Source organism: Syngnathus floridae, chromosome 13 (assembly GCF_059516105.1).
Source record: "Syngnathus floridae isolate MCC-2025c chromosome 13, RoL_Sflo_1.0, whole genome shotgun sequence".
NCBI classification, from domain to species: domain Eukaryota; kingdom Metazoa; phylum Chordata; class Actinopteri; order Syngnathiformes; family Syngnathidae; genus Syngnathus; species Syngnathus floridae.
Window position 1 is genome coordinate 3,268,721 of NC_142425.1, and position 12,242 is coordinate 3,280,962.

Sequence of the window (12,242 nt, forward strand, 5' to 3'; positions counted from 1 at the left end):
AATAATAAAGTTAATACTGTACATGTATTAAAGTCTTGGAAGAATGGCATTCGTCGTAATATTTTAAACATTATACTGCGAGCAGGCAGACAGTTGAGGGAAGCTTTATACGTGCGTTCTTTGTCGTGCAATATTGTCTTCGTTCATTTGTTGGCGGTTAAAGACGTGCTTCTTGCTTCTGCCACAATCCACTAATTTTAATCCCTAAAAGAGAAATTCACCTCGCACACTAGCAATGCAGGTTATTCTCTTACTAAAGCATGTTGATTATATTTATATAACTAATTAACATTTAGGCTGTAGTCAAATACTATATGTGGTGACTGTATACAGCCGGGTGAGCTCAACTATAACTAGAAGGCAAATCCAAGTAAGCAAACCAAAAAATAAGCCCAAATGTTGACACTGTCAATGGAGAATTGGTTGGTTTATTTTCTATGTACATGATATGTGTTATAAATATAATACACCATAAACACAAAAGGTGGCGCCATTGTCAGACTTAAAAACAACTCAAGATTCTTTGCTTTCTAATCTGAGTTTGCCGCGCTCAGACACCGGCGCCGACACATGATGTGATATACATATAATACACCGTAAACACAAAAGGTGGCGCCATTGTCAGACTTAAAAACAAAATTCAAGATTGTTCGCTTTCTAATCTGAGTTTGCCGCGCTCAGACACCGGCGCCGATTACATGATCGCGGCATCCCGCAGCATTCATGGGGGAGGGCTCGTTTGGGAGTGTCAAACATTTAAGACATGCTGCACTTTTTCAGTTTCTTGGTCAAAAATGAATCACAATGCTTTTTTTTTTTTCTTTTACCTTGCAACTTCCCAAATGTCAATTGAAGCTGAGACCCAAAGTAACGACTAATGCTGTCATCTGGTGGCACGCACGCACGCATGCGCATTGCACTTAGTGGTTGCATGAAAGCTCCTGATGAGAATCCAGGACACTAGCCTCCCTTTTGGGCTCTTCTTCACGTTGGCCCTTGCGGTGCGTGTTGCGGCAATGTCATTGGCTGCTGTCGGTGATGACGATGAGCGCCGGTCCGGCGCCGTGCTGCGCAACCGCCGGTTGGGCGGCGGCGTCACGGTGATGGCCATCGAGACGCGGCGCGGCGCTGACCGCGTGCGTGTTGATGTTGTAGACACCAGGCATAAGGAAGCAGGCTTGCAGCTCCAGGTGACTCGTCTGCCGGGGACAAAGCGCCAGCCGGTAGCGGGTCTGGCCGACCCAGGTGAAGCTACACGCGCACTCGCTCCACTCAGAACTACACAAGATGTGGGGAGGGGGGGGGGAGTCCAAGCGTGTGTTTTTGTGTACTTGCGTATGTATTTTTGCATGTCTGTGTGTCCATAAGTGAATGCGTTTGTATGTGCGAGTGAGCAGGCAAGAGCCAAACTTGAAAAAGCCACACACTCACCTGGTGGTTTTGTGCCTGAGGTCTACTGTGATGTCGACATCAGTCCGGCAGCAGTTGGACAAAACCAAAGAAACGGGAACCACACAAACACTGCACACAATAAACAATATTTACAAGTGCATTTGGCCACCTTGTTTGCATGTGCCCACGTGTGCGCGCCACCTGTCGTGTGCAAAGTCATGCGCGTATGTCTCCGAGTAGCGCAGGTTGCTCTTGACGAGTCGTGACAGTTGCGTGGATGGCAGCACGACGGGAGGTGGCGGATCCGACTTGAACTTGAGCAGAACCATCTCTTGAGTGTCCTGATAACGCGACAACACCTCGTGAGCGTGCGGGACATAGCAACAAGAACACAGACACTCAGAGGTGTGGCCCAGCTCAAGAGAAGCCTGATCGGGTCAAGCCGCCCTCACATGGTGATACGCTAAACACAAATCGAGGCATCCAAAGATGTGGTCACCTGCTTGGGAGCGAGGGAAGTGGCCTCTTCGCCCACCGCCTGTAGCGCCACATGGAGTTGACCTTCCAGGATCAGCTGCTTGCTGTCCTCCACCACGTAAGCCTGCATACATGAAAATAGCACTTCAAATTGCAAGTACAAGCCTTCTGTAACACACATTTTTGACCAAACACGCACACACGCATGCAAACCTGACCTTCCAGATGACAATAATGTTGAGGTCCAGCCGGTCGCACTCGTCGATCGCGCAGACCAAGTCCTCGCCCAGGCTTCTGCCGCCGGAGGGCGTCCTTGACCCCGAGGAGCAGGCGTCGGCACGGCGAGATTCGGACGTCCGGCGGCAGCGGAAGAAGAAGTCGCCGCAGGGCGTGGCCGAACTTACGATCTGCACCCACATTGACAACGGTGAGGACGTCAAGTGTCCTTCAACTCTATTCGATGGTACGGCCGTTATAGTTGCACATTTTGTCAAATATCAGACAATTTGCCAGGATTGCGGACGGGGGCAGAATGAACCCCGCCACAGCCCTAAACCGAGTCGCGTGCGTCTATGTGCACAAAAGACGGCCGCTTGGCGTACCCGCTCGTCACCCAGATTGACGTCGGCAAAGGTGAACATCTCGGCGCGGTCCAAGGAAGCTTCAAACACAAACACGAGGAACGATCAATGATTGAAGTGTGCGATTGAGCATGTACATGGCAGCGACGCACCTCGGTGAGCTTTGCACGGTGCCGCTCTGAAACAAAGCTTGGCTCGCTCTTTGCTGCTTACTTTGCAGTCTGAAGGGGGAAAAAAACAAAAACAGTCAATACCGGCTGAAACCTTCCAAATCGTTCAACATGGCCAGAAAAGAACAAATGTGTTCAAACGTTACCACGTGTTTAACCACCTTGTCGGTGTTCCAAAGCAAAGAAATGCGCCGCGAACTGTTAGCCGATCAGCGTTGTGTAACCTGCGGGCACTGTCATTTTGTACCTTTATCCTTGGCCGGGTTGATGCACTTGCTGAGGCTCCAGTGTTGACTGCCACTGGAAACTTGGACGATGTGGAACTCGCGCACGCCAGCGTCGCTCTGCGAGGCCATAGACAAATTAGCAAGGTGAGTGGTGGCATCATAGCACGGCCCGAGGCTGATGCCGGGGTGCTTGCCGTGTTGATGTTTTCAACATCGATGAAGACCAGCGTGTTGCCGCCATCCTGGTCCTGTCCTTGCTGAGGAGGTATGGCGCTGGCGTGGGCCGACGCTTGAACGCTGAGAGAGCGACTGGCGCAAATAAACACCGAGTGACGAACCACCCGGTGGCTGAGGGGGAAGAGTGAGCTCATCATCGTCATCACATTGACACTTTTGCAGCAGTGCCATTTACTCGCTTGTGCTGGTCATTGCGGGGGTCTGATCACCTGAATTTCACAGACTTGGGCTGAGCAAAGACCCACGCTCATGTGAAAATCTCACTTGGTAAAAATCAGTTGACGACATAACATCCACCAGAGTGAACGAGTTAAGAAGAGAACAGTACCAAGGATAGAGTTATGGGGAACACCGGGGTCTTTCAATCTGCAATGGGAATTGAATACTTGGGAGTGCGGTCAGGGATAGAGGATTGAACGCAAAGACAGAAAGTGAGCCGATGAATGTCGATCATAAGGCAATGTCCCGAGTAAGTGCGACATCTACCTGATCTTGCTTCCTTTGTCTGGGCTTTCATAGTAAAAGAGGAAGTTGATCTCGTGGACTCCTTCCTGGTCAGGTCCTCGCAGCCAGAGCGGGAGCTGCACGGAATGTCCTGGCTCCAGCGTGCCGCCGACGGGGACGTCCACCACGTCAGACGTGGGCCCAAAGTCGTCGGCAGACACCAGCGTCTCACAGGCCGCGCCGGACCCGGGTGCCGCCGCCAGGGTTTTGTAGGCCGAGCAGTTCTCGGCAGAGGCGGGGCTAAGCGGCGTCAGCGGCGTGCCGGCCGACGGATTCCCGAATGTGAAGAATTCGGGGTGAGTGGACGCCACGCGTAGGCCGCAGAGGGACACGCCGCTCACGTTGCAGAACTCCACGTACGCCTTGCGGATCTCGCCGCACAGCAGCGCTGTCGGGAACTGCAGGAAGAACACCTAACGCACACAAAAGGGAGGACACATCCCCATGGCGGACGAGCTGTCTTTTGTTTGGTTTGTTTATACGTGCAAACAAATTACCTCCATGAGGGGCATCGGCAGCGTAACGATGGGCTCCAAGCGCCGGTCGGGTCCGTAGCGCACAAACATTTTGTCCTCTTTGGTGTGATTGAGTCGCGGGCCTCTGATCTTCAGGTCCTGCTTGCCGCTGATGATTGTCTCGGCCTTCTGCAGCCCTGTGAGAGGAGCGGCGTGTGGGATCTCACGTGACTGACGGACAGCAAAGGTTTGGTCAGGCGCCCTCGTTACCGTCATAGTCGTCCGGCGTCTCCGCCGAGGATGCAGCAGCCAGGTCATAGACCACGCCCGTGATACTCAGGCAGCCCGTCCGGTGCGGCAGCAGCCTAAGTCGAGCCTGCGTTTACGAGTCGCAAAGGCTGTTATACACCAGACGCGAACAAAGATGAGCATCTTTAAGACACAGCCACAGATCGTTATAACTCGCCATTTTGGTTTCCTCGGGGGCCAAGTGGAAGTCCAGGATGGTCTCGGTGGTGACCACATCATCTGTCTGCCTTGACTGGAAAGGGAAAGCGGGACAGAGTTCATTAAACGCAGAGACAACAAACACAAAACTCCAACAAAAAACACTCATACAAGCGAGCAAATGGATAAGCATTTTGTCCTGGGAAAAGGCATCTCCAAAGGACGCTGACCTCTTGCTCCAACGCGTCCTGGTTGCTGACGAGTTCTTCTCCGGCGTCCTCCGTGGCGGCAGCAGCGTGGGTGTCGCGCGTAAACTTCCAGACCAGCGAGAGGCGGGATAGCGCCAGCGGAACTTTCAGAGGGTTCCTGAACACCACCTCCACCACCACCGGCTCTACAAAGCACCACGCCGGAAGTGGGTCAACAAGCAGCAAGTATTTGCCAGGTGGCCGCATGTCAGCTGTGCAGTAATGAAAGCGTTGGGGTCAGAACCTTGGTTCTCCTACGCCTTTGTCAAAATAAAAGCATGCCAATACCAAGTGCGAAATGAACGTAGCCTGTTGTACCTTCCACAACGGCCAGCGGGTGGCGCAGATTGTCCGTCTGGCTGTTGAGGTAGCACTGGCTGGGCTGAAAGTTGGCGGGGACCACCCCTCGATTGGCAGCAGCCACCAGCTGCTCCTCCAGCTTGCACCACATGGCCGCCTGCTCGGCGTCATACTCCTGGTCCAGTGACACGTGCGTGGCAGCCTGCTTCTCACCTGTGAACACCAGGTCATGCCCGCGTCACAACCTGAGTACTACCGGGAGCGGGCGCCTTCTTACCTTCGGCTAGGCGGCGCTCGTGCCCAAAGTAGACCCTGGTGGCAGCGCCATGGATGCATGGCAGCGGCAGCTGAGGCAGACGCACACCACTCCGGCTGATCAACGTCTGCAAGACACGCCGGACGTCACGGCACATGATTTCGTTCGTCAACATTTTTTCTTAACATGTCAAATACTGGAAGAAAGAAAAATTAAAAAGAGGAAGAACAATCATTCAAGCAAAGATGGAAAAATCAAGCGGAAATGGCATTAAAAGCCATAAAAACAAGTTTCGGGACTGTTTGGACAGATGGTTAAAAGGCTGCAATATCTAACTCCCATAAGCAAAAGGCAGTCGCAAATAAGCTTCAAGGATAGCGGTCTGAGGGCTGTCACCTTGTAAACGTAGAGGTACTCCCTGAGGAACGCGCCCTGCTGCGCGGCTGTCTGCCGGCTATCGTTGGTCAGGATCTGCTTGAAGGCCTGCGCGGCCTTCTCGGGCCGGCCCAGCGTGAACGACTGGCGCCCGACGGTGAAGTTGATGTGGTCCTCGGCCAGGGACCACGACCTGCCCTTGTACACCTGCATGGCCTGGCAGTAGCACCGCAGTGCGTGCCTCTTCTGCACCACCAAGTCAAAGTCAGCGGCGCCGTCCCAAGATGGCGGTGGACCAAAGGAAGGGATGGTGGCCGGGTGGCTTACCTGGCCCGCTTTGCTGAAGCGGTGACCCGCCAGAATCATGTGGAAGGCAAACTTGCGCAGCATGCGAGTGCGCATGTTTATGAAGCAGTGGGCCGCCTGCTCCAACATCAGAGCACTACGCAGGTCTGAGTCCTAGTGGCGAGACAACGTGAATTGAAGGAGAGGGAAGGGGGGGGACGCCATTTTCGAGCTTTGGCAAGGTTCCTCACCTCACTTGTCATTTTGATGAGCAGTGCAGCCGCCTCCGAGTATTTTGCTTGACTCTTGAGGATCTCGGTGCTGAAGAGAGCGCAGCGCTCGGCCAGCACCATGTTCCTGTCAGAGAGTTAGTGCTGCTCATAAAGCAAACACATTTTGTCTTTCATCTTGGCAACATGCGTTTGCATTTGAAATGTATCAATTTCCCAATTACCGTATTTGCCGGTGTATTAGTCGACCTTTTTCGATCCAAAATCGACCGAAAAAAAATCGACCTCGACTTATACACCGAGTCATAAAATTTAACTTCGTATTCATCGCTTCAAATGTGATGGTAACCAAGGCCGTTTCTCATGCATCTCATTGTGCGTGGGTGTGCGTCCGTCAGGCTCATCAAACAGCGAGAAACTGAATCATTATAAAGCGTTCGTCGCATTAACACGCATCCTCAGCAACAATTTCAAATATTCTCACCTCAATAACGGACATCGAAAGCCAGGCAGCGACGATGACTGCTAGGGGGAAGTACTGGGTATTGAGCGAATGTGCGAGTCATCGTGCGTCAAGCAACGACAATAACTACCGGTACGTAAACATTCAATCGCCATGTCTAAATAAATGTCGTTGGCACTTAGAAAATATTCGCCAAACTTGGCCAGACTTCCAGGGGAAAAGGCCGAATTTTCACTTGTGGTGGCCGACACGGGGAACCAGCCGAGGCGGACACTTTATGGCGGTTGAGTCGTTCGCACTTTGAAAATATTTGCCAAACTTGGCCAGACTTCCAGGGGAAGAGGCCGAATTTTCACTTGTGGTGGCCGACATGGGGAACCAGCCGAGGCGGACACTTTACGGCGGTTGAGTCGTTGGCACTTAGAAAATATTCGCCAAACTTGGCCGGACTTCCGGTGGAAGAGGCCGAATTTTCACTTGTTCTGGCCGACATGGGGAACCAGCCGAGGCGGACTCTTTATGGCGCAAGAGCCGTTGGCACTTAGAAAATATTCGCCAAACGCTCTCGATGGGACAGAAGACGACCTTATCTGGGAAGAGGAGGAGGAAACTGAGGATAGAGAAGACCAAGAAGATGCCCTTTATGACGACAAACTAAACGAAAACGAATGGAACGAGCTTTTTGGAAATAGCGACGATGAAGACGAATTTTGAACTCTATGTACCGGCAATCACTTTATAATTATAATTTGTTGTTTCTTAACTAAAAATAAACCAGTTTCTAAGAGTGTTTATTGTTGTTAGTCTCTCTCGGCGCGTAATATCACAGGGTCATGAAGTAAATAATATTTAAAATGGCGTATAGATCGCGCGCTACAAACTCGCGAATTTGAACACATTTCGTCAATAAATTTCGCATATTTCTGATTGAATTTTGAAGTTTAATATAATGCAACAATTGAGCTCGACTTATACAAAGGATATATCATAAAATTGTAAATTTCCGTCGAATTTTAGGGGGTCGACTTATACACCGAGTCGACTTATACACCGCCAAATACGGTATTGTAAAAACCCAAAAGGCAACTTCAAGCAGTTTGGGGCGTCTGCTACCTGCAGACGTCTCTGTAGGTCTGGATGGCTGTGTCCATGTAGTGGGCAGGATAAGGGCGCACGGCTCCCCCTTGCAGGAAGGCCGAGACGGCGGCCATTTCCTGGGCGCGAGGAAGAAGAAAGCAAACAACGACATCAAGTCGTGCTGGCGACATGGCTCTCAAGGACACCCTCCCCCATGCTCACCAGGGCGCCGGCGGCGTAAAGCATGGCCTGGTCCGACAGGAAGTCCTTCTTGGCCGTGTGGTAGCAGCTGTAGGCCAGCTCGTAGTGCTGCACCAGGAAGCACAGGTCGGCCAACTTCCTGATCTGCAGCTCAGGGGCCTCTGGGGGGTAGCTGCCATCACAAGGCTCCAAAATCACAAACAGGACAAAAGAAAGCAAAACCTGGCCGAGCTTACAGGAGGCCGCCGGTGCTCTTGGGCTCGCTGATGCTTTTTTCGGGCGCTTTACCGCCACCGAACCACTTCTTGGTGGCTGTGAAGAGGGAGCGACTCAAGCCTTTTCGGGACACCAGCTGCGGAAGGACAGGGAGATGCTTATGAACGCTGCTGGCAAACAGACCGGCAAAAGTGGCGAGGATTGCAGGTGCTCATTTAGGAGAAACTCTGTTTTTGTCCAGTCCCAGCTTGGATTCCGTTTGGACATGGTTTGAAAAGAACGCACTTAGTTGTCAGCAGTTTTTAGAGAAGGTTTCGTAGTTCTTCTCTAGAGCGTCGATGTGGAGCACCTGGTCGTTGAGCTGCCTGATGTTTTTCTCGAGGTGAGGCAGCAGGCCTCTGAAGGTGAACTCCTGGACAAACTGGCGGATGCGGTCGTGGTCGCTGAGGGTCAGACACGCGCCGTGGCCTCCTGTCGTAATGTCAGCCTCCCTTGAGGCGCTGGGCGAGTCCTGCTCCAGACGGCCACCTTTGACATGGCACAGGAGAAGCGAATCACAACATTGCTGCTTGGTCTGAACTTTTGGAGCATCCCAAGACCTTGTATTTACTGCACCCCCCCAATAAAAAAAATATCCTTCAAACAAGAAAGAGACCTGTGTCTGCAGAAGGCTCCTCTGCTGTGCTGCCGCTTTTATCCGTCGAAGAGCTCACAGTAGGACCGACATTATCGTCCGCTTGATCCTCCAAACGCACAAAGATGACATGTTTGACCACCTGCGTATATGCACATTTTGGGGCCGGCGACCGAGCCATGAATTTGATTGGGGTCGGCGGCCGGGCCCACCTGGCTGCGCAGGTAGTGAGTCCACAAGTCGTGAATCTGCTCCTCCTGCTCGGCGACGAGCGTGCGCGAGTTGATCTTGAGAAGGTAGCATCCTTGAGGGCCGTAGCGCTGCTTCATGTCCTCATAGACGGTCTCAGCCCTGAAAGCGTCACATTCGAGTTGCTTTGGGCAATTTGTACACACGTTGCCTTTTGGCACAAGGATGTTTTGCCTTGGATCGCCAAGGTTTTAAGATGCAAGCGGCGATTGGATTTTGCTCCGGCCTCTCCAAAGGCGTTGTTACCGTCGTTCGTCGCCTTGGCGCACGTCGTGCAGCAGTACGTAGTACTTCAGCGTGTTGGGGATGAACCACTTGGGCTTGCTGAAGTCTCCGCTGTGCTGGATGCGGTGTTGCTCCTGCGACAGCTTGACAAACTGCTCTACCGGCACCGTCTCGCCCGACGACACCACCAGCAGGCCTGAACGAGCCGGTCAAGGAAACTCGGCCGGTGAAAACAAAAGGAACACAGGTGACAAGGATACAGGCCAGGTAGTGGTTGAGGAACTCGTGGTCAGAGGCCGGCATGGACTGAAGGAAATTCTCCCGGTAGACCTCGAACCAGGGTGTGCTCGCTGGGCAGACAAAAAGTGGTGACGGTGAACACACAGCGGAGACAAATCGCAGGCGGCTTCACAACTGTGGAAGGATTTGAACTAGGACAAAAGTAAGACCATCCCATTGATCGAAGGACAGAGATCTTGAGAAAGGAGGATCTTGGAGGAGTTGGATGATTTAGAGAGAAAAAACAGACTGGCAAATAAGGGACTTAGGGACATCTTGACTCAAAGAGAACCAGCTTTTTAAGAAGAGGGCCCAATTTTAAGAGTGTGATTAAAAAAAAGATCTTGGCAGAAATCTCAAGATCAGCAGTCTTGGCAAAGCTGGAAAAGCAACTTTTAGGAAGAATCTGGGGGAACAGGAGCATCTTGGGAAAGGGTCATCTGGGAGAATCATCTGAGGAGAACACAACTCGAGGAGATCTTGGGAGAAGAGGAGGCTGTCAGAGGATCTTGGGAAAACAAGCTCTGGAGAGAAGACCATCTCCCAAATCTTGGGAGAGATGAGCTTTAAAGGTGGAGCGCTGATCTTGGTAAAACAGTGTGAAAACCATGCCACTCAAAGCAAATGCTGACCCATTTGCTGGTCAAGATCTCAGACATCCGTGACGCGGTCTACAGTCTACTCACCAAGCACTCAAAACACCCGACAGAATCATGCTTCGGTTTTACGCGTGAGCAAGGCTCGAATCTACAAAGAAGTGACGGCAGCGAGAAGAGCAGAAGCCGCAGGAGCACCGGGAGAGGAAGAGAGAGGAAGTGAGAGGAAGCGAGAGGAGATGATCTAAACGGAAGCCACACACACGACGGGTGTACCTGAGAAATGCTTGGAGGCGCACGCCTCCGTCAGCGCGTCTCTCCACGAACTGAACCAGGGGGCGCTACATTTAAGAGCTTCGTCTGACAGGTGGAAGCAGAGAGCGGCCAGAAAAAAGCGTCACCATAGCAACACGCAACCCTGACTACAAACCCAACTTCGAGACCCTAAGATACAAACCCAACTTCGATACCCTAACGCTGTCTTGAAACCCTACTTCAAAACCCAACCGTCATTTGACATGGCCATTTGAAATGTTTAATGAATAATGTTTAATTCTACCTTAAGCCTGCTTTGAACCCTCAATCTGAATTCCTTAGCGTGGCTTGAAACACTGATTAGAAGCTCTAAAGATGGCTTGAAACCATAACTTTTGTTTGGAACCCTGATCCTTGATTTAAACATCAATTTGAATTACTGTCCCTGAAACCTACATCGGAATCCCGACAGTCTTAAACTCCCCATCCAATCACTAAAATCCTCCGCACTCGCCTTTTCGGCACCTTCTTTCCCCAGCCAAGCAACGAGGACTGATATGGTGACACAAGTGCAAGAAAATATCACCGAAGTTACCGTTGAAGCTGAGGTCGTAGTCTCCCGCAGCAACAGCGGTAGAGACAGCGCCCTCCTGTGGCTGGCAGGAGAGCACCACCTGGTCGAGGTGGTGGCGCTGGCCTGGGCTGAGGGCAGCGCCCGACAGAGGTGGGGCGGTGCTCGGCACCACCTTGGTCACGCAGATGCGAAGGTTCTTGACCACCAGAAGCTGGTTGTTGGGGTCCCGCAAGTGACCTGGACACAAACAGTCGAAGCATTAGCTCACTTCCGGCCATTTTCTATTGGTGGGAGTAAACCTCAAACTGGTGTGAAGGGATGTTCTGCCAAACGATGCTCTGCTCCTAGTTCTATAAGATAAACCCGACTTTGGCACCCTGACACTTGTAAGAAACAAACTGACTTGACACCTTAATTTCAAGCCCCAACTCTGGCTTGAATTCTTCACCGGGTTTGAAACCCTCATTTAAAAGCTGACCTTTGTTTGAATCCCCAACGCAGACTTAAAACCCTACTTTTCCAACTTGTAGTTTGGGCAATGAGACCTTAACCATCTTGCAAGAAGGACTTGTTCAGCAGCGAGGAGTTCGGAAGGGAAAAGTTCTAGTCGCGAGCTGTTTTGAGGAATGTTGGGCGGAAAATGACAACTACCGATTAAAGGCACTTGAAGCACGGGCCTTATAGCACGCCGGGGCTAACTGCTGTCAAAGTCTCGCCGCTCAGGTGTCACAAAGCCCGGGCAGGTGACGCCAAGCCCCCGCGGGTATCTACCGGTGCTTCGTCACGAGCTAGCCGCGGTGCTAACAACCCGAAGCAAAGTCACGCGGACCGGAGCTACCCTGCGCGACTCCTTCTCGGGCGGGGCGGCAAAGTGGCGCCCGCCCGGTCGTACCTTCGGAAGTGAGCCGGCAGAAAGGCCTGAGCAGCTCGGCGAAGTTGAGCTTGTTTTTGCTGGTGAGCCTCTCTGCCTCGTCGCTGCACAGCACGGCTACCATCGGTACGAAAGAGTCCTGGACAAACTCCTGGACGGACTGCACGCACTGCGCCATAGCGGAGTTGTCTATGAAGTAGACAAGGGGGACACGGTCGGAGACTGTCACATTGTGGACAAGAACAGCGGCAGACTCGGGTCAGCGGCCTTGTTGGCTGTCGGTTCTTTTCCGGTTTGCGGGACCGTCATATCATGTGACGTGGGACAGCGCCTGCCCCACAATGTGCCTGAATTAAAACGCACACACACGCACGCACACGCACGCAGACACACAAACGTCAAAAAGACGTCAACTTAA

At 52.1% G+C, this 12,242-nt stretch overlaps 1 protein-coding gene across 3 annotated transcripts; it reads right to left on the reverse strand.

Moving 5' to 3' along the window:
* Positions 1-410: 410 nt before the first annotated feature.
* trappc8 (trafficking protein particle complex subunit 8) lies at positions 411-12,152 on the reverse strand. 3 transcript variants are annotated; one of them, XM_088394855.1, is made up of 30 exons: positions 11,846-12,152; positions 10,975-11,190; positions 10,401-10,484; positions 9,510-9,599; positions 9,271-9,445; positions 8,988-9,126; positions 8,797-8,884; positions 8,491-8,669; positions 8,162-8,277; positions 7,947-8,097; positions 7,761-7,861; positions 6,206-6,311; positions 5,997-6,128; positions 5,691-5,915; positions 5,316-5,421; positions 5,057-5,251; positions 4,721-4,884; positions 4,510-4,584; positions 4,314-4,419; positions 4,086-4,240; positions 3,571-4,001; positions 3,042-3,195; positions 2,868-2,964; positions 2,603-2,671; positions 2,472-2,530; positions 2,088-2,276; positions 1,892-1,993; positions 1,594-1,733; positions 1,432-1,521; positions 411-1,278 (listed from the first exon to the last, which is right to left on the reverse strand). In XM_088394855.1, the coding sequence occupies exons 1-30, from the start codon at positions 12,000-12,002 to the stop codon at positions 1,020-1,022; spliced, it is 4,350 nt and encodes a 1,449-aa protein (XP_088250981.1). In that variant the 5' UTR covers positions 12,003-12,152; the 3' UTR covers positions 411-1,019. The 3 variants fall into 3 exon arrangements, with proteins under 3 accessions (XP_088250981.1, XP_088250980.1, XP_088250982.1); XM_088394854.1 differs by having other exon boundaries at positions 8,797-8,917; XM_088394856.1 differs by lacking the exon at positions 10,401-10,484 and having other exon boundaries at positions 8,797-8,917.
* Between the last annotated feature and the right edge of the window lie 90 nt (positions 12,153-12,242).